The 22813-nt window shown below is 35.7% G+C and overlaps 1 protein-coding gene across 5 annotated transcripts; it reads left to right on the top strand.

Annotated features, from left to right (window-relative positions):
• Positions 1-3689: 3689 nt before the first annotated feature.
• Positions 3690-22174, top strand: LOC102594268 (serine/threonine-protein kinase CTR1-like). Of its 5 annotated transcripts, XM_006338879.2 has the most exons (17): positions 3690-4388; positions 9949-10250; positions 10337-10481; positions 10744-10847; positions 12870-13078; positions 16028-16447; positions 16589-16629; positions 17240-17308; positions 17463-17563; positions 17657-17741; positions 17826-17924; positions 19599-19667; positions 19766-19897; positions 20656-20750; positions 20829-20950; positions 21358-21470; positions 21777-22174. In XM_006338879.2, the coding sequence occupies exons 1-15, from the start codon at positions 3942-3944 to the stop codon at positions 20887-20889; spliced, it is 2379 nt and encodes a 792-aa protein (XP_006338941.1). In that variant the 5' UTR covers positions 3690-3941; the 3' UTR covers positions 20890-20950; positions 21358-21470; positions 21777-22174. The 5 variants fall into 5 exon arrangements, with proteins under 5 accessions (XP_006338941.1, XP_015164653.1, XP_006338942.1 ...); XM_015309167.1 differs by having other exon boundaries at positions 16037-16447; positions 20829-21470; XM_006338880.2 differs by lacking the exon at positions 21358-21470.
• The last annotated feature ends 639 nt before the right edge of the window (positions 22175-22813 follow it).

The following is a 22813-nucleotide window of genomic DNA, read 5'->3' as shown; positions in this document are numbered from 1 at the left end:
CTCTGTTTATTGTTTCCCATACTACCCTCGTATATATTAAGGGATTGTTTGGTAGCTAGTTTAAATAATATAAAAATTATATTTGAAAATAAAAATTGTCTTTGTATATGAATATAATTTGAAAATTTGTACAATTTTAGAACTTATAGAAGGATCAAAAATCAAATATGTTGAATGTTGAAATTTTTAGATATATGATATATGTTTTGATTGTTCTACCATAATGCACAAGATAATTAGGTGATTATTGATCATGTCAATATTATCAAATGATTTATCATGAATATATTTGAATTTTTGTAGAAGAAAACATGAACTTAAAGTTCAAAAAATAATAAAATGACACAAATTAATTGTCAAGTACATTGTTAATTCAAAGCATATATCATGACGTTCAATTAAATAAATACTAGTTACTACATTTTCAATTGATATTGAAGTAATAGTAATTCATGAATTCAATCGAAAGTGTATATAGTTGAGATCAATAATTCAACATATTTTATAGTCATATAATTTTTTTTAAAAGATGAAAATTCCAGTAATATTGTATGAGAAGATATATACTTGCATAACTCAATTGAAATGAGGTTATATAAAATGATGGGAAAAGGGTCAAAATTAACCCTCAACTTTGGTTTATTGTTTGACTTTACCCTCGCCGTTAAAATGAAGTTAAATTTACCCCTCCCGTTACTAATTTCACCAAAATTACCCCTCATTAAACGAAATCCCCAAAATTGACCCAAATTACCCGAATTTAAAAAAAAAACCTTCCTATTTTTAATCCAATGACCCGACCAGCCCCGACCCCTCTGGAGGATAACTCGGTTGGGATCTTCAAAGAATTTGCAGAGAGTTTTTAGTTGCTTTCAATTATCTAGGTAAGGGGGAGGATGATGACCTTAGCTATCTCACCACATTGGTGAATGCCACCAGCTTGGAGCTTTTGGAGCTCAATACAAATAATTTTGGTGGAGTCTTACCTGCATCTGTTAGTAATCTTTCGACTGAGCTTATAGAGCTTTCGTTGTCTTATAATCAGATTTCTGGAGAAATCTCAAGAGCGATATCTAATCTCAAGAAGCTTCAGTCTTTTTTTGTAGCTTACAACAGATTTCACGGTGAAATTCTTTCTGAAATTGGTGATCTGATATATTTGTAAGAGTTGGCTTTACTTGGAAAGCAGTTCTCTGGAAAAATTCCATTCTCATTGGGAAATTTAGCTTCTTTAACCAAACTCAGTTTAAGAGAAAACAATCTCCAGGGAGAATTCCTTCCAGTTTAGGCAAATGCCACAATTTGGAACTATTGGATCTTATTGGTTCAAATAACCTTAGTGGTTTCATACCATCAGAAATTCTTGAACTCTCATCCTTGTCGGAGGGCGTGGACCTATCTCAGAACCACTTAATTGGTTTCCTTTCGATGGAAATTGGGAAGTTGAGAAATCTAGGCTACTTAAAACCTGTCTGATAACAAGTTGCAGGGCCAGATTCCTACCACTATAGGTACTTGTGTGAAACTTGAAGCACTAGACTTGAACAACTAGACTTGAACAACTTCTTTCAGAGTCTTTGAAGATCCCAACCGGGTTATCCTCTGGAGGGGTCGGGGCAGGTAGGGGAATTGGGTTAAAAATAGGGAATAGGTTTTTTTTTTTTTTTAATTCGGGTCAATTTTGGGGATTCTGTTTAATGAGGGGTAATTTCGGTGAAATTAGTAACGGGAGGGGTAAATTTAACTTCATTTTAACGGCGAGGGTAAAGTCAACTAATAAACCAAAGTTGAGGGGTAATTTTGATCCTTCCTAAAATGATAAAAGATGTATCATGCATGAAATGAAATTAAAAAAATAAATAAATATGAATCAAATATAATTTTTTTTAAAAGGAAAATAATATTTTTAGTTCTTGTGTTATTGCATTATTCGTATTTTGATCCTTATGATATTCTGTTAAGCGCATTTGACCTTCAATTAAGCAATGCGTGTGATTTTAGTTTTTTAATTGTCATCAAATAAATTGACGATCTGTTGAATTGTTGAGGGAAAAATCAGATATTTACATTTTTAGTGCGGTTATACTCCATTAATTATTTATTATAAAATATATTCTAGTTGGATCACGTACTACCGTACTACCATTTTACTTTGCTGATTTGATTCCTCTTTATGTTGCAACACATCATGTTTAATATTAATCTCAAATCTCTCTATAAATGTATCTTTCGAATTTGTTAAAACTAGGACAAAAAATAGATCGAAGTGTGGAACAAATTTGCACCATGTGTGAGAGTTGGTGCCATTGAAGTCATAACACCAACCTTCTATGCAAGATCCAAAAGAAAGAGAAGAAGAAATGGAGATTAGCCCTATGTGGATAATTAGGAGGAAATCATTAACAAATGACTGAAGATTCTTGTCATTCAAAATTAATTTTATCTAAAAAAAAAAGTGAATGAGAAGAATCAAAAAGACAATCATAACAACAAGCATTTGTTTTTTCTTGAGAAATGATAATAATTAATAGAACGAAAAATATTATTGAGGAAGACAATAAGTTGATAGATACTGGATAAATAATATGCAAAAATAGAATATTTTTTTAAGTGTATGGAATAAAAGCACACATGAAATACCTGACTTGCCCTCTACAATTTAACATATCATTATTTTATTTGCCATCAGTTAGTTGAAGGACTATAATCACACACATTGATTTATAGGTCAAATACGCTTAATCGAATATCACGAGGATTTAAATAGGAACAATGCAATAACATAAGGACTAGAAATATTATCTTCCATTAAAAAAGATTTAGAAAAAATTCTAATAAAATAATTTTTTTTAAAAAAAATATCGTGAATGAAAAGTTAAAATCTATGACAATTTCAACAAGATAATTAGGTTGATATAATATGAAGTTATACCAATTTGTCATGCTTTGTAATTTGAAATCACGATGATCCAATATAATTTAAGCATTATAACGTATATTACATTGAATTTAACATGAAATCCTATTGCCTAAAATAACATGCATGTCACATTTATAAAATATGTTTTTGTTTGTTTGTTTACTTGTAACATTGAAATCATAATTTTTTTTTGTATAAATTGTGAATATTTCAACATGACAATTAGGTTGAATATAACATAAAATCATATCAATTTGACTTTTTACTGTTTATTAATTAAATTCATTTTCTATTATTAATATCAATCAACTTTAGAGTATCCTTGTTAAGAAAAGTCATTAAATTTTAAAAAGTCGTTTTCCTCCAAATATTAAAACAAAAGATAGTATCTGATTTTAGTTTTTAATAACACCACATAAGTATTCTTTAGTACAAATCACCCCCAATAGATTTAACATTTTTGAATTTTTTTTATTCCTAATAAAGATATGATAAAAATTATTTAGGCCAAATAAGATTAAAAAAACACATGACAGCATGTCTAAACATTTTTAAATTTTGTGATTTTAAACCAGATTAAAAGTTACTTGGAGTAGCTTTTTTAAACAAATAAAAAAAGTAAGATCAATAAATTGATATAAACGGAGTATTTTTTATTATTAAATTATAATTTAATTTACAATAATAAATTATTGTATTTAATGTAATCCCGCACGTTTGGATTTGGAGTAAATAAATACAACAGTTACCCACGTTTTTATTCATCGGAATTCGGCCTAAAAGCAACTTCAGTCTGAAAAGGGGGAAGTTGGGGACTGAGATTGTCCCTATGGTATTTGTATCTGGTCATAATTCACCGGCATATTCCGATCGCCGGACGACGAAAAGCCATCCATTTTCCTCCATCTCCGGCAACTGGATGACTTCTAGAAAGAGAATAAATCAAGTAGTTCGAGCTGCAATTTGCTAAAATCAGAGTTTGGTAGGGTTTAATTTGACTTTGATATTGTTAGGATTCTCCATGGAAGTACCTGGTAGACGTTCGAATTATGCAATGTTACAGCAGCAACCGCCATACGATGAGTTTAATTCAGATGAGAAGAGCAATAGTAGAAGTGATAAGGGATTATATTGGGACTTGATTGATCGCCGAATAGGTACGACGCCGTTTCAAGCCTCGATTGTGTTACCGACGCAGTCAAGTGAGGGTAGCTTTGCTGAAAGTTCAATTTCTGGAGTTTCATTTGGGCATATGAATGCTAATTCAGGTGGTGGAGGTTCGTTGTCCAAAAGTTGGGCTCAACAGACTGAGGAGAGCTACCAGCTGCAGTTAACGTTAGCTCTGAGGATCTCTACTGAAGCAACCTGCGCTGATGATCCCAATTTGTTGGATTATGTGCCAGATGAATCAGTATCCCATGCTTCAGCTTCATCTGCATCAGTGGAGGCAATGTCTCATCGATTCTGGGTATGTATTGTATTCTATTTTGTTGATTTTTCTCTATTTTTGTTCTGTTAGTATATCATTCCTTAAATTTCAATATGAGATTGTGTGCTAAAACAGTGTGAAGTTCGGCATATCAGGTTCTGTTTTGTAGTAAGAACAATTTCACCAATACATATTTGATAAGACATAGAGGAATAGTAGATATTAGTTCAGGTTAAGCCTCTATGACTTGTCACAATTAAAGGTAGTACAACTCAAGATGTGGTACGTACACATTATAACTTTGAATTGTCAACCAAGTCTAGTATTTATTGGAGAAAGGTAGGGGGTCCATTATCCACCAAGTTTCGGAGATAGAAGCATTAAGTTCTAAGTATAGAGAATGGAATATTAGTTTAGATTGCAGATGTTCCCATGCTTAGATGACAGTTGATTATGTCGGTGAAGGGGACTGACGTTCTATGTAATGAACTCGTATTGTATTGAAATGGATAATTGGAATTACGTGTACAATTATAAGAGTTCATCATTCTAATTACTCCAAACTAGTAGCAAACCCTTCCAAGGGAAGAAGTAGAAATAAAAAGGAAGTATGGAGGGAGGTTCCAGAGTAATTTAAGCAACTAAGAAATAAGAGACAAGTTCATAGCATCAACCCTAATTGATTATTTCCCTCTTCTATATATAGGCATCTTTCCGGGGTCCCAAATGTAATATGACATCTTATTACATGGGTCCTCCATCTTAGTTATATTCATAACAATTCTCCCCTCCTCAATAAGAACCTTGTCCTCAAGGTTCGAGTATAGTTGTAATGAGACCACAGTGTTGTCTTGTTCCTCTTTATCAGTGTTAACAACCCAAAGGAGTTCTTTAGACGCTTCATTATCCAAAGCAACATTCAACAACGATCCTTTGTTTTGCTTTTTAAACCAGAGGATGTATCCATGTCCAACAAGATTAACATCAAAGAGTTTCTTGGGAGATGAAGATGGCGGGACTAAAGTACCAACATTGAACACCTTATGGAGCTTTGATCTGAGAGCATTGAAAATTGTTGGATCCAACTCCTCTAAAACATTAAGAATTGATGGCGTTGGCATTTGTAAGGTCTTTGTAGTCCAAAAAACACTCCTGGGGACAGCCACTTTCTCAACCAGTTTGAACAAAATCCTTCCAGCACCTAACACAAAACCAACTTCCAATAGCATATATTCATTAGGGGATAACTCTTCTACAGATGTAACCAACACAGCATATCTCGCCCCAATTTCAGAAGCATCCTACAGACACTTGATCGTGTGTACTGTGTAGAGAGCAAGACCACATCTTTAGTCCATTGGAAGCCCCACCAGTTTTCCATAACATTTCATAGAACACATTTGGAGCAATTTTTGGACAATATCCAGCCAACAAATTTCCAACGCATTATTTGGGCCTTCCTTCTTGTTATTTATTGCCTGCAACTCACTTTTGACAAAATCAGCTGCTGCACAAATATGCGAAAAGATTGCTTCTTGTAGCATTTTTATAATCTCCATATGCTCACTGACTGCAACAATTGTTTTGTCAATATCCTCAATAATCGGTGCCTTCAGCGTGACTTCCCTTGTAGCTGCTGCAGTTTCCAAAACATCAATAATAGTGTTTGTCGTGGTGTTTGCACCTTCTAACAGTAACATTTGATCGAGGAGAGGCAAATGGAAATTTTCAAGCTGGTCAACTTGCTGTTCATAGAGCATTTGCTTTCGTAAATATGGTATAGTAGTTCTTTTGTTTTGTTCACTGGTAAAATCTTCCGCTCTTTCAACCTCAGGAGCAACCTTTTTAAATAAAACTGCCTTTTTCGCAAGCACCTCAAGCATCATTCTAGCTTGGATCCAATAATGATCAAACCTGTGAATTGGAAACTTGTTGTCAGAAAAGATGTGGCTGCTCCTTTTTTAAACTGGTTGTAATTGGATATTCTAATGGCATTAACCCACAAAAGAGTCGAATACAAATCTCAAGGATGATCCATAAGACTATTACTGAGCAGTCGTCAACCCATACCACAATTGAATGACCACTAGACAAATGAAGACACTGGTTAAAATCAGTAGGTAAAGCTGATCCAGAAACACCACCGTTCCATTTCTCAGATTGAGGGCCATCATTCAGAACACCATGGATAAAGCTTATACCAGAATTCATGTTTACACCAGCTCTCTGATCTAAATCGTTGCTGCAAAATCGTTTGGGATTCTCCAAATGTCCAAATACTGTTCTTGTACATTGGTTTTTCTCAAAAATATGCAACTTTGGTCAGCATAAAAGACAATAAGCCCAGGCCAATTGCCACTTTGCAGAACATCTGTTGTTAGATTGATCTCGACATTAGAGTTATACGGTACCACAAATAAACAGGCACCTCTCCTGTGGCATTTAGCTGCTCCAACAACCCAAGCACAGTATAACTATTGTCGCCATGTGAGAAAGCAACATCAGTGTATGGCTGCCAGGACAAGTTGAAGTTGCGAAAGTTGAGGTACTGGTGGAAGTCATATGCATTGATATACTTCTCTAATGCACTGGGTGAAACAGCCCCGACAACATGGTTAGCAGATGTGCAAGGATATTCAATATGTCTAACACTTCTAATATCTTCACACATGTCACAAAAGAAAATGGCAACATCATGTGTGACATATACACCAGGATTAAATGAAAGTTGTAAGCATTTAATCTTATGAAGCAATGTGATTCTATCTATAATCATAATGTCACTCCCAGATTCAGTGTACGGTCTAGTTGAGTCAAGATTAAAAGAGTATGCATATTTATACATGTCTGACATATCAGCAAACACCTTATGTGTAGTGGTCACTGAAGATACATCACATACATCTGAAGCATCGTCCACACTCAGAAGTGTTTCGCCTTTCGAATAACCAAAAAGTAGAACTCGGTTGACTGAATACACACTCGAGTTTACCTTATCAAAGCAAGCCCAGAAAACCTGCCCAGTATCACACCAATTGCAAATGTGTAAACACAAAGCATGTGGAAGCGAACCAATAGTTGTATGAGGGCCAAGAAGTGTTGCAAAAGTATCCCTCTCCGGCTTTATATCAAACACCTTGCGTCCAAACACCATGTCAAGCTTATGTTCTTGGCCTTCAAGTAGAAAACTTGGTAGCTTAACTGAGAATATCGAAGGTGCAGATGCAAGTTGGGATGTGACAATAAAAGCACTGGAGATATCATCGAGGCTCACCGATTTTGGTATTGTATCCCCAGCTTAACTAACGTGAAGTTATGAATCCAGATGTGGGTTCACCATGTCTGTTTCCTCTGTTTTGTCACCCAAATCAGAATTCAACTCAGAGGAAGGGGAGATTGTATTTGAAATCACCACAGATTCAACAGATAAATTCTCAGCGAAAGCAAAGTGCTCAACCTCATCAGGCACAACACAATCTTGTCCAACAAGAGCTAGTAGTGCTTCATCTTTTGCAATCTGGCTACACATATCAACTTCAGTTCTTTGCGGATTTCGTCAAACTCCAGCACTGCAGTCATGTCTGAGTAAACATGTACTGAAACTGGAATTTTTAGATTAGTCTCCTCATCTGTAAATTCAGCGAGTATAATAGACTCATAATTCAAGTCCTGCAAGAAGGAATGATCTGAAACTGAAGGTGGAAAAGGGGGGTTTGGAGGTGGAGCCGAAAACAGAGGTTGTTGAAATGGGAGCGCTGGAGGAGGAAATAAAGCCAATGGAAATTCTGTTGGAACATTGCTGGTCACCCAATTGGTAGAGGAGGAACAATGAAAGGACCAATGTAATGAACTTGTATTGTATTGAAATGGATAATTGGAATTACACGTACAATTATAAGAGTTCATCATTCTAATTACTCCAAACTAGTAGCAAATCCTTCCAAGGGAAGAAGTAGAAATAAAAAGGAAGAATGGAGGGAGGTTCCAGATTAATCTAAGCAACTAAGAAATAAGAGACAAGTTCATAGCATCAACCCTAATTGATTATTTCCCTCTTCTATATATAGGCATCATCCGGGGTCCCAAATGTAATTTGACATCTTATCACATGGGTCCTCCATCTTAGTTATGTTCATAACATTCTAACTGCTGGATCTTTCTCAATACTATTGAAAGCTGATATCTTCTGTATTATCATGACATCCTAATTTCTATCGAAAGTGTTAAAACAAATGTCAAGTAATATAGAAGTTGAGGATGAAAAGAATGCTTTTAGATTTTGTTGAGTTTTTTGGTCTCTCAAGGATGCCTGAGTCCTTAACTACTCTATAAATGCTATACTTAGTTGTGCAAAGGATGTCTGTACTATATTGTGCCCTAATGTATTGGAAATTTTCAGCCTTTTACGTAGTTGCATGATCAAAGTGAATGTAATGGAAATTTTCAGCCTTTCCTTACGTAGCTGCATGATCAATGTGAAATAAATTTCCTGTCAAAATCAGGTTAGAGCAACAATCTAATTCTTGATTGAAAAGGAAAAGAAGACATGTGAGATTTACTGTATCTGTGGTATAACTTATACTGTTGTCTAAGTACACTTGACGGATGTGCAGCTTAAGTATGATAATCATGAGGACTTGTTTGCTCAACTTTACCTGTCACACTTGTAACTGTCATATTTACGTTATGGCATAACTCGCTTGTTGGATGTGGTGCTCCCAAATACATGACCTTTCTGAAAAGCTGTGATGAGTGGTTACCTATGTATCTAATATTAATACGCCTACCTATTTGGTTGTATAATTGTATAGTAAGGGTATTTAAGTTTTTTCTCAGAACAGTAAATGTATTGAAGTTAAGGCCCAATCACTGTTTCCAATTCATTGTATCAATATATTAGGTACCAAGTACAACTACCTAGAAGATTCCCTTATTGACCAATACTCAATAGGATGTTCGAAGTAGTCTCTGGATACTTTGTTAAACTTCAGTTTGTTGCTGGATTAGTAAAAATGACTCCAAGATACATTGCATTCAACCAACACAACCATATAATATCCAAAGGCAATACTAGAACTGCATGAAATTAGTTAAAATTTAATTCACGCTCCTTCGCAAAAGTGATATCCATTTAATTGACAAGAAATTCAAGTTACTATTGTATACTTGTATGTTCTTACAATCAAAACGGTTCTCAAAGTAGAGATAAAATTAATCTTTCTCAAGTTTAAACCTTTATTAGTATTAAAGTAGATCCCATGTTACCTTATTTTAAAATTTTGGAGTAGTATTGTAGCATTAGACAAAGGGATAATCCTCTAGAAAGTGCATGCGGTTTTAGGAGAAAGACATAATAGAAAAGATATTCTTTTTAGCATAGAGGAGAAAATTGCAGCATGAGATATTGGTTATCAATTGAGGTTATTTTCTATCTGAATAGAAGTTTCAATATGACTATGGCCTTATATTATCATTGTTTCTAATGTTATGTTCTTATAATATCTCGTCTATATTTTCGATTAGCCGGGTTATACAGTCCCAGACCTCCTGGTTTTCATACCTAAAAGATATTTCTTCATTCCATCTTATGCTGTACCAGGTAAATGGGAGCTTATCATACTTTGACAAAGTCCCCGATGGATTTTACTTGATTCAGGGGATGGATCCATATATCTGGACACTCTGCTCAGATCTGCAAGAAAGTGGTCGTATCCCATCAATTGAATCCCTGAAGGCTGTTGATCCCTCTGTAGTACCATCAGTTGAAGTGATTTTGATTGATCGGCGAAGTGATCCCAGGTTAAAGGAACTACAAAATCAAATTCATAGCATGTACCGTAGTTGCAACACCACAAAAGAGGTGGTTGATCAGCTTGCAAAGTTGATCTGCAATCACATGGGGTAAGTTTTAAAAATGTTTTTCTGAGAAACCCCAATGGTTTTTTTTTTTGGTTCTTTCAGCGATTAATTTTTATTCCCTTTATAAGAGGCGCAGCTTCTGTCGGAGAAGGTGACTTCATTCCTATCTGGAAGGAGTGCTGTAATGACCTGAAGAATTGTATAGGATCCATTGTGTTTCCCATTGGTAGCCTTTCTGTTGGCCTTTGTGGACATCGCGCATTGCTGTTTAAAGTATGTTGTTACTGTGTTACACTGAAATTATTGCCTGTTTGCTGTTTTGTGAGTCAGCTATCTAACTCTAAAGTTAATTTGGACATACTTGTACCCACTAATGGTTTACTATTGGAAAACCACAATTTCTTACTAATCATGTAAAGTATTTTGGATTTACTCTGCCCTTGAAGTAAAATGAAATGCCATCAAGAAGTTCCTTTCATTGGGTTGCTTATGCAAGTTTGATGACTATCATTAACTTCAAATGTGATGATTGTAGGTTCTGGCGGACATCATTGATTTACCATGTCGAATTGCCAGAGGATGTAAATATTGTAAAAGATCCGATGCTTTCTCATGTCTAGTTCGATTTGGCCTTGACAGGTGTGCATCCAGATAACATATGGCATATGTTTCCATTTCAAGTTCATTAAAGAGAAATCATAGAACTTACCCATTAAGAACAGAAGGGGAAGGAAACTTTAATTCACTTTTTGAATTCCTTTGTATAGATAAGTATCATTTCAAAGAACATGTTTCTGCAAGATATTGGAAGTCTTAATGGATAGCAATTGGTGTTGCAAGATATTATTCTCTACTTGGTATCTGATCTTCAAAATTACCTACCTATATTATTCATCATGTGTAATTAATATGCTGTCAATTGTATTTGCCAAAAAATTGTATTTACCAAAAAATGTAGTTGGTGTCTTGTATATGATACAGTCACTTCCATTTGATTTATCACTAATAGCATTTTCTGTATGATGGGGTCGACTTTCATTTACATCATCACTAGTTATTTATGCTTACTCTAGAATATGTAAAGCTGGTTTTGTGAAGAATAGGAAGTACAAATTGCATGGATCTGGTAAAATGACCATGGTGAAGTTTTGTATTATGTTCAGTTCCCTTTGCAGAAGGATGCGAAACATAGAATTAAAGATTTGTTTTCATTAAAATTTAGACGTTTGAATCTGAATGATAAAGATGTTGTCTCAAGATCTAAACACTGAATGATTAAGATTGTTTGTTTTTCAATATCTGAATGTACATAATAAAAATACAATTCAAATAAAAATTAATAAAATAAAATTATTACTTGATTCAAAAAATGAAACACTTATGCTTGCTAGTGATGGTGGAGATAGTTTGTAGTGGTGGTGGTGATGGTACTAGTTATGGTTAGTGGCTTGCAATGATGGTGGTGATAGTTGTGACGGTGGAGGTGGTTGGTGTTGTGGTGTCAATCATAATGGTGGTGATTGTAATGGTGAAGTTGGTTGATGTTTGTAGTTGGTGGTGGTGACGGAAGAATGTGTGATCGTTGATAATGTGTTTGTGGTAGTTGACAGAGGTGTTAGTAGTTATGATGGAGCCTGGAGGTTTTGGTTGTAAAGACTGATCATAATGGTGGTAGTAGCTGATAGAAGTGGTGGAGGTGGTGACTAAAGAATGTATGGTGGTAGTTGGCGGCAGTGCTAGTTGTGATGGTGGAGTTTGTTGGTAGTATGAATTGACCACTAATGGCGGGGGAGGTGGCGTCGGCTACAGAGATGGGCGTGGTGGTGGCAATTGATATAATTATAATGATGAAGGAGATAAGGGTGGTAGCAGCTGACAGTAGTGGTTAGCAACAGTGGTGGTTGTGATGGCAGAGGTGATGGGTGGTAGACGATGGTAATGGTGGTGGTGGTCATGGTTGTGATGGAAGAGGTGGTTAGTGGTGGTGGCTGGTGATTGTAAATAGAATGATGGTGAATATTATCTACACAAGAATACCTCTTAATGATGTTAAAACTGTTTCTAGATCTTAATGATTAAGACCTATTTAGACCAATAAGTGCTTCAAATCTTAATGAAAACAAATGCACTTAATGGTCTTATGTCTGAACCATCCAGGTTTTGCAATTCAGATGGTTGAGTGAGAATGGTGGTTGATTTAAAGCACACTGAGATTGAAATCTCAACTTTATGACATTGACTTTGTTTTTACTTTATACTGTCTTAATCATTTGATTTAAGATTTACAATTTCAATCCAAAGAAACATCCTTCTTTTCATCCGCTCAGGCTCCAAAAAAAGGAAAAACTGAAAATCGTGGCAAAATTAAAAATAAAAATAACAAGAAATCTGATGAAGTCAGTGTGGTGAACAGCAGGATTATGTTTTTCTGAATGCTATAACTTTGATGAATGTGAAGAAATTACTGTCTGCTTTATCTGTTGAATTCTTCTGCTAGACAGGTCTCGGTACACTTCTATAATCACACACAGATATATTGGTTTGAAGTACGCCAATCATTTTTGTGCATTTGGATAGCTTCATATTTATTTATGGACATAAGAATTATTTATGTTAAGAATAAGTACATAAGCATTGACACAAAGCAAATGCACCATACAGGGAATACTTGGTTGATTTGATTCGGGATCCAGGATGTTTATCTGAACCAAATTCATTGCTCAATGGTCCATCTTCCATCTCGATTTCTTCACCATTGCGCCTTCCGAGATTTGGACAAGTTGAACCTGCCATGGATTTCACGTCATTGGCCAAACAGTATTTTTCGGATTGTCTATCACTTAATCTGGTCTTTGATGATTCTTCAGCAGGTATTGTCCCCCCCCCTCACTCTCCCAACCCCAACAAAAAAAAAAGATAAAGAAGAAAACCCTTAGCAGGTGATCCTTTGATGGCCTCTTGCCTACACAAACATACATATTAATCTTCTATGCTCATCTGGGTTGTTGTGAACACTTATCATTTTCCGAATGTTGAGCTAGCCCTTTGCCATGATAATATGATATGATAAGAGATTTAGAGATATTTGGGGTCACAAAAATGGATTCAATTAAATGTTGCACTTGCAGCTTTTCAACATCCAGAAAAATTGTCTCGTATCCGAACATATATACCCTTAAACTTGTAACATCCCTGTAATTTTTGGTGGTACATATATGTACTTTATTATTTGGGAATAGCAGTCCTTCAAATTGCTTCATAGTCTTATTCCAATAATGCATACCCAACAGATAATTTTACCCATGTTCACCTGCAATCCAGAGTTCAATAGTTGTCACCTGCTTTCTTACTGAAGGGCATTAAACAGGAATGAAGATGATAACTTGCTTACATTGCTCTAGAGAGTAATCTTTAAACCCTTTTCTTTTTGTAGAAGTTCCTTTGTTTCCTTGTGGAGCCTACAATGGCCTGTTCCTCAATGTTCAAATCAGTTTCCCTGTATTTATCAAAATTACTGAGGTCTCTGGAGAGATTCAGCCTTGGTATAGTCAAATAATGTTCCTTAAAGTTCAAGTCAGTTCCCCTGTGTTCATCAAAATTACTGAGGTCCACAACAAGGGATTGAACTGAATGGTGCTCATAGTGACATCATACTACTCCATTCTTTTTTCCTGGATCCAGTGTTCTGAATGGCGAGCGCCATTCGCCAAAGGCGCTATGGCGAGGCGAGGCGAGCCTATTTCGCCATTTTACAGTGTGGCGCGGCGATCCCAAATAGGCGACGTAAGGCGCAAAGAAGGCGACGTAAATGGCGGCGCCTTTTTGTTTTTTAATTTTTAAAAAGATCTGACTTAATAATATTAGTCAAAATTAGGGTTTTTTTCTATTTCCAAACTTTCATCAGTCGCGTTTCTTCTCCTCGCGATCTCTTCTCCTCCTTCAGTCGCACAAGTTGCTGCTCCTCTTCTCTTCCGTCAGTCGCGCGAGTTGCTGCCAGGTAAGAGTATGACCTCTTTTTTTTCTTCTTCTTTTCTGTTGTTGTTCTTCTTCTTCTTCAGTTCTCTTCTTCTTCTCTTCGTTTCTTCTCTTTAGTCCTCTTCTTCGTTTCTTTTTCTTCTTCTTTTTGAGATACTACTGCTTGCTGCCTTCACTGCTCTGTTTTTTTTCCTCTGTTTTTATTATTCACTGTCACTGCTGAATGCTACTGCTTGCTGTCTATTATTTTAAAAATAAATAAATTAATTCTTCTATAATGAATTGAAATATTTGCTAATATATGTTATTGATATTGAGATTTTGGATATATTTATATGCAATTAAATATTTTTAATTTTTGGTATTAATTGGCGCCTCGAATCAAAAAGGCGAGTGCCTCGCCGCGTGGCGAGGCAGGCCCTTGTCGCCTTTCGCCGTCCAAAACACTGCCTGGATCACATGTTATCTTTTTGGATAGAGCGGATTTGTGCTAAAAAGGCACTTAGGCTTCTTTCTCTCTCCGACCTTCATACTGTTGCTCCTCCTAAGAAATTTAAGCATTCTTTGACTATAACAAAGCTGAATCTCTCCAGAGAATTCATTGGTTTCCAATCCCTCCAAAATAAAATTCCAGTGAAAATTAAGATTTTTTTGCTGCTCCTCTCTTCATTTTCCAGTACTACGCATTGCTTAAACCCTGAAACTTGGTGAAGCCCAGGTTGGACACTTCACCTAACTTCGGCAGCACTTCAGTGCAGGCACCAAGGTATACACCTCATCACTTGGGGGGGGGGGCTAATTTTAATAGGTATCAGTAGGCAGTAAAATTGGTTAACCAAATTTTATGAAAGAATCAGAGTGTAGGAATAAGAAATTAGAAATTTTGTATTATAAAACAAGCAGTGGAAATCTAAAACTGCATCTTTACTTTTAAAATATAAATTTAAAGTAGCTTTCTTAACATGAAAACCTCATAGGTTATGCTTAATTCATTTAATTATACTTTTATCTGCTCTTTGGCTAGATAATTATAGTTAATTTTTATATATTATTATTATTATTAGTATTAAATTTGTAGTTTCTACTTTTTCTTCGTTTTTTTGTTTTCCGCCCAAAAACCCATTCTTTTATTGCGCTTTGTGGTTGAAGTCCAAGTAGACCTTGACGCTATCATAATCGTTTCGGCTTTGATGACTCTGTTACTCCAACAGATTAGCATCTAATCATGGATGAGTTTGTTTCAGCATAGTACTAACCAGAAAAAAGACTAAGCTCAACAGTTCTGTGGTACCAAGAAAGTCTAAACCTACACTGTTCAGCTTTGACGGTTTTCCATCATCTCGGCATCTATTTTCTTTGTCCTCTTTTGTCTTTGAATTTTTCTCTGTTTTGATTAATGATCTAAAGGCCTGATATTTGATACTGACTTCTTGGATGAAAATAATATGTTAAAAATGAACAAACGAGATCGTAGATAAAATGTCGACACAATTGTAAGTACAATTTTTAAAAATACTACCTCTGAGTGTTATACCTATTAGGTTTCTTTTAAATAATAGTATTTCATATCTTTCTAGAGGAGCTCCTAATATGTAAAAACAAGTTGAATAACAGTAGCTCCCCGCGATGAAGCTACAAGGATCTAGTATGATTTAATTGTTCATCATTTTAGCTAGTCTATATTTGAGCCTAGAGTGTCCAGACCAAGGAAAGTATATTCAACCTTATCTTGTTTGCAAATAAATTGCCACTCTCGTTTGCAAACCGATCCCCTTCTGTTTTATTGGTGACATTTATATCAATTAGTTTTGTTTTTGGGTTTCATAATTCATTGTTTGGTGCAGGAACTGCAGTTGATGGGGATGCTGGACAAACGGACAGAAGTTCCATGGATAGAAGCAGTGCAGTTCTTAGTTCAAACAATCGTGATGAAGTTTCACGGTTACCTCTGCCTCCAATAAATGCATGGAATAAGGGATGTGATAAAGGCTCTCAACTTCCTGCATTATATTACCCTCCAAATACGTCTACCTCAATGCGCCAGGAAGAGGATTTGATTCATTTGAAAAACGTCCCTCCAATTAGGTATGGAGATGCTCAACTGATTGCAATATCTGAGGCAAGGACAGATACCATTAATGACCAGAGGTACTTTGAGGGAGGGAGACTTGCTCCTGCTAAACCAAGTCGAGAACTTGTTCTTGATGTAGAAGATCTGGTTATTCCCTGGAATGATCTGGTTCTGAAGGAGAGAATTGGGGCAGGTAATCCCAGTCTGCTGGTTTCTAGCTACTTTCATAGTGTTAGCTCTGTGTTTATTTTGCTGTATGTCAATAATATTAGGATACAGTAGTATCATGACATCCAAAACTAGTCTAGCTTACACTGTTTTGTTGTATTTGCAGGGTCTTTTGGTACTGTTCACCGTGCTGACTGGAATGGCTCTGTAAGAAAATTGCCCATTTAGTTCCGAGTGTTTGAAGCATATTCCACCTGTATCTCTCTCGAATTATTTTCAACCAACTATGCCTCAATTCCGAAATAGTTGGGTTTGGCTCTATGTATCCTTTATGTCCACCAATTTCATTCTGTTTATTTTTTAGGTAAACTAGGGGTTCTTTAAATCTCAGTTTCATCCCTATGTTGTCATTCAGATTTCTATCCAAATTGGAGAACACTATCATTCAAATTTCTAACCAAACCTAAAAGACTCCTAATATAAGTGCAAATTTCGAGCCCCTAATTTCAACTAATTGGTAATCACCTGTACGGATCCTTTGCTTCCATTGTGTTTTTTCAGCTAGATCCTGATTCATCACAAAACTATTTATTTTGCACTTTTGAAATGCATTTGAACTTTTAGGAGCAGATTTCAGGATTTATTTTTTTTCTATCTAAACATGGTAGCTATGAAGCCTCCTTTAAGAATTATATTGCTTTATGGGGTGGGTGGGGCAGCGTTCATTTTGTCAAATTAGAGATGTGAATTTTATCAAAGATCCTATTTCACTGGTTTCCTTCCTAATTGCATTCTCATGGAAGTTTGTATTTTCTAGGATGTTGCTGTGAAAATTCTCATGGAACAGGATTTTCATGCAGAGCGATACAAGGAATTTTTGCAAGAGGTCAGTCTGGGGCTCCTCTCCTCACTAATAAGTTGAAATAACATAAAAGAGAAAGGAGAGATGGGTGTATAAAGATGAGGATCAGTGGATCTCAAATTATCATTTGTTTTTCCTCTTCCATTCTTCTGTTTTAGTTTCCATTTGGTTGGTGCAGGTTTCAATTATGAAGCGGTTGCGACATCCAAATATTGTGCTTTTCATGGGTGCTGTTACTGAGCCACCAAACTTGTCTATAGTTACAGAATATTTATCAAGGTTGTGACCTGATCTACCTTTAGATGAATACACAAAGTGTTATGCTTTTACTTTTGTTTTTTCTGACTGGTCATATGCCATTCTGTATTTCAGAGGTAGCTTATATAGGCTTCTTCATAAACCTGGTGCGAGAGAGGTTTTGGATGAAAGGCGTCGGTTGTGTATGGCTTATGATGTGGTATGAATAAGTATCTCTCTGCTCCCCCTTCTCTTATAAATTTTACTTTTTAATGTATCTAATGTCTTTTATCATCTTGTGCAGGCAAAGGGGATGAATTATCTTCACAAACGCAAACCACCCGTTGTTCACCGTGATTTAAAATCTCCAAATCTTCTGGTGGATAAAAAATATACAGTGAAGGTGAGACTGAGAACCTCTTTAGCCTGCACAAAAGTGCCATGCCTCCAGTTGATATCTTCTCAAACTGGGGCTGTCCAAGTAGTGGTCTAATCTGTGGGGTCCTTATGGGACATTTTTTTCTAGTTTGAGACGCGTCTTCCTTGCCAATCTCTGTTTATTAAGGTGGCATACGAAACTTACATTTCATGGCTCAACAGGTAGGGAGTGAACTTTGTAGCTTCAGAATCTTTTAACTAAGTGAAGACTGGACTTGGTAGTTTCAAAATATTGACATCAGATTTCTAAAATGATGGAGAGTTAAAATTTGCAATCCATGTAGAACACTAGGGAAGTGTTTTGTTTTTCCAACTATCCTTGTTAAAATATTTTGGAAAACATTTTCTCTAGAAAAACAAGTTTCTTATATAGCAGAAAAATGACTTCCCTAGTGGGAGTAGGGAAAATACAAGTTCTGTATGTGGCCCCATATGCTGACTGTCTCCTACCACCTCACACCCCACCACCCCCACCGCCATATTGTTTGCCTTGGAATCATATTTTCTGCTTACTTATCAAACATCATAAAATAAGTAAGAAAACTACTTATTTTCCCGAAAATAAGTTTTCATGAAATTTTTTTCCGTAAAAACATTTTCCTTAATACCAAATACACACTAAATTCTAATTGACCAAACTTTTTAAAAAACAGAGCATAATCTTGGAGATTCCTTCTAAATGGAAAATCATTATGCCGTGCTGTATGTTTGGGTTCATAGTGTTTCTTATTATTTATAGACATTGATATCTGGATGGCTGGTTGGAATAGGCGTATGTATAATTATAAAATGTCTTGTCCTCCCCCGCCCCCCTTCTCTCCTATCATCTTATTCAATCAGTTCCTGCCCTATTCTAAAAAGATTTATATGATACCTCTGTCCTATATCTTCAGAAGTATGTCTTTGCATCCTCTTCCTTGTTGTTAAGTTGGATCAAATGTGAAATATCTGAAATCTTGATCATCTAATTTGACTTGCCAGATCTGACTGAGAACATGTTTGTCTGGTTTCATACAATTCGAACAACAGAAAGAAAAGAGATACATTTTGATATGCCTCATCTGCATGTCTTTAATGCATGCCATGCATGTGATCTTTAAAAGAGTTTGTTCTTTGTAGCTTATTCATAAAAAAATTAATCTGGTTTCAAACAATATAAACAACAGAAAGAAAAGAGATACATTTTGACATGCATCATCTTCAGCTTGTGCACACCTCGACTAATGTCACGGGATACCTCTAGGTAACTCTGTCCACCAAGGCTAGGACAGGTGGAAAGGAATCACCTAATATGTCTGCTGGGATTTGAACTTGAGACCCCGTGGTTCTCAACCCACTTCATTGACCACTAGGCCACACCCTTGGGGTTAGCTTTATGCATAGATGTAATATGACCATCTCTTGTGCTCCCCTCATGTCTAGTTGTCTTGGTGTTTCATGATGACAAGAATGGAGCATGGCCAACGTTACATTTGACTGACTGAACACTCACAAAACTTGGTTATCTTGCTCGAAATTGGCAATGGTTTACCGCTAACAGAAGCACTTCATGTTAATACTATATACTTTTGTGTGTATTGAAATTATTCTGTCTACAAATGGTATTACATGTGCCACTCCTGTTGAATGTCTTTTTCAGGTCTGTGATTTTGGTCTTTCTCGATTAAAAGCTAATACATTTTTGTCATCAAAGTCAGCTGCCGGGACTGTAAGTTCTACATCTGGTGCTTTATCTTTTGTCAATATTTGGCATTGGTGATTACTAAAAGAAAAGGAATAAATATGATTTGGTACTTATCATAATAGCCAGAATGGATGGCACCTGAAGTTCTCCGTGATGAGCTGTCAAATGAGAAATCTGATATATACAGCTTTGGTGTCATCTTGTGGGAGCTGGCAACATTGCAACAACCTTGGAGTAATTTGAACCCACCACAGGTTTGTATTTTGTAATTTTGAAGTATTTCTAGTCATGGGAAAGGTTACCTAATGAATACGATCCGAGGGGACTGGGTAATATATCAAGTGAAAGGACCTTAAGCTCTCTCTTGGAATGTTAAAATATATTGATCTGGGGATTGCTATTATTAGGGAGAAGGGCAATTTCCAGTTTGGTGTCAGCAATTGCATGAAAAGGGTCGTTTTATTCCTCTTATGTTAGTACCTCTTCTTAACTGGTCTATATAGGAAGCTTCATTAAAAGAACATGGTTTATGTAGAAAACTAATCATTCATGCGGCAGTGAATAGGAAAGTCACAGGGATTCTCCTTTCCATTGCTATGGGTTTAGGTTGTTCTATTATGTTGTTGATCTCTTCACAGATTGTATCACAGCACTGCAAAAGCAAACAAATTTGGATTGAAACTGTACCTGCAGTAGGGGGAGGACATCATATAACTCTCTTTGTTAAGTTGCTTTCATTACTAACATTTCATTTTTTTCGGAAAGCTAGGAATGGAATGGAAACAACTGAAAGATTGTTGTGCTTATTGTGTCATCACTAGTTTCATATTGCATCCATTGTTTTTTTTTGGCGTGTGTGCATCTATTGCTGTTTCTTTGTTGGATATTCTACCTTTTGAGTCAAGTTTAATATTTGAAAGATCAAAATGGAACAGTCTGCCTAGTCTTGTGATTGTTGAACAGTCTCTTTGATATTGGCATTGCACATGATGTAATATATATGATACTGTAGGTAGTAGCAGCTGTTGGCTTTAAGGGTATGAGGCTTGAAATTCCACGTGACTTGAATCATCCGGTGACAACTATTATTGAAGCTTGCTGGGTGAAGTATGTTGCTCCTATTCTTACCAAGCTAGTTTGGGATTGTATTGATGTGTTTTATTAAAATTACTTCTACTATTGCAGTGAGCCGTGGAAACGCCCCTCTTTTTCCACTATCATGGATATGTTGAGACCGCTCATATAACTCTTGCAACACAACCAGATTGTACAGACATGCAGTTCCTCACGTAAATGCTGTAGTAAATGTATGATTCCTGCACATCTTTGGCATTCTTTATTAATTATGTTTCTGGGAGGAAGAGCTTGGACTATATCTGGTTTGTGTATCTTGATGTCTGTCTCTTGAATCTAATGAATTTAAGAAATGTTGCCCCTTTGGTATGGTAACAATTAGTCCAATTTTAAGAGTGTCACACTTGAGTTAGTTCGAAGTAGTTGAAATTTGGTGTAAACTTCTCGCCTTGACATTTTCTCCGAGTTGTGATATTCTCGGAACACTGATTGAGCATCTGAGTGTTGTTTCCGTATGTTAAGTTCAGCATTTCCTTTCCCTAGGCGTGACATCTATAGGAGGAAATTTTTATTGAGAGTTCCAGCTTAACTTTTTTTTGTTTTGTTTTTGTTAACCGTGGTGTCCGGGCTAAAACATAAGGGTTCCTCTCAAGGTTCGTCTATGGAGCGTGGGTCAATGCCTAAGATCAGACCAAAGTGGATGGACAACATGTGAATATTCCTGTACTAACTTGCGCGCACCTCAACTAATAGGTATATGTAACTTTATTTACCAAGGATAGGACGGGCAGATCAGAAGAAATCACCTAGTGTTTTTGTCTCTGATGGGATTTGAACTTGAGACATCATGGTTTTCACCCACTTCGTTAGCCATTAGGCCACACTCTTGGGTGCAAAGTTCCGGCCTAACGTTCCACTCTATCCAACTGCAATTTGCACTTTATTTTACAGTAGATGGATTTGTTACATGCTTCTAGGCATGTCATGTAGACTTTGTACAACTTCTTGCTGTTAATGACATGCTAAGTTCTGATCTCTACTTATATGCTTTGTTTGCAGGCTTGTATTCTGTACATATTAGTTCTAACTTCTGACTCCCTGTGGAGGATACCAATTCTTTTCGCGATTCAAGCAACTGTCTTTGCCTAACAGAAGAAACATTTGCACTTGGTATTTGGCTTAGTGATGCTGTTGATGCTAGCAATCATGGGTTTCTGCATCTGTCCAGGATTGTTTAGTATATACAAGAACTATAATAGGACGTTGTAATATATACGTAAATAATATTCTCTTCAGCGGCGAAATAAGCTAGCAGTCTTTTCCCATTGATGATCACAATTAACAATTTTTGGTGGCCCTAAAGACGCCATCTACGTACGAAACCTATTCAAATGTAATTGTATTTGATCTTAATTCGTATTCGTTGAAAAATAGAGGAAGATCGAATTGCTGATGAACCAAGAAGAGGAGCAAACAAGAAGCAAATGAGATCAATTTATATATTTAAAATAATCATTCTATAGTCTATATATTTTAGATATATAAAATGAAATTTTGATTTTTTACACGTTATTCTTCAAGCCTTTAGAATCATTAACCCTTTATTATTTTATATATTTTTGACATAATCATTCCGTTAAAATAGTTAACTTTTGTTGACTTCAAGTACGAAGATCATACCCTTCAAATATATTAAAGGTTAAGGGTGTGTTTGGTATGAAGGAAAATCATTTTTCTTATGTTTGGTTGGGTTAAATGTTTTGGAAAATGTTTTCCAAATCAACTCATTTTTCTCAAATTTAAGGAAAACATTTTCGAAAACTCTCTTCCAACTTCAAATTACAATTTTTTTTTGTTGAAAAATCAATTTATTTTGTCCCTACCTTCAAACTAGCCTTCCAACCAACCCCAAAAATAAAATAAAATTTAAAGCTTGTTTTTAAATTCAATTTTTTTACCCACCCTCACCCTCACCCCCTCCCAAATTACAATTACTTTTTGTTGAAAAAATCAATTTATTTTGTCTCTACTCTCAAACCAGCCTCCCCCAAAAAATAATAATTTAAAACTTGTTTTTAAATTCAATTTTTTTACCC

Source organism: Solanum tuberosum, unplaced genomic scaffold (genome assembly GCF_000226075.1).
Source record: "Solanum tuberosum cultivar DM 1-3 516 R44 unplaced genomic scaffold, SolTub_3.0 scf00008, whole genome shotgun sequence".
In the NCBI taxonomy this organism is placed as follows: Eukaryota; Viridiplantae; Streptophyta; class Magnoliopsida; order Solanales; family Solanaceae; genus Solanum; species Solanum tuberosum.
The sequence above is the reverse complement of the archived record's forward strand: the minus strand, read 5'-3'. Positions and strand labels throughout refer to the sequence as shown.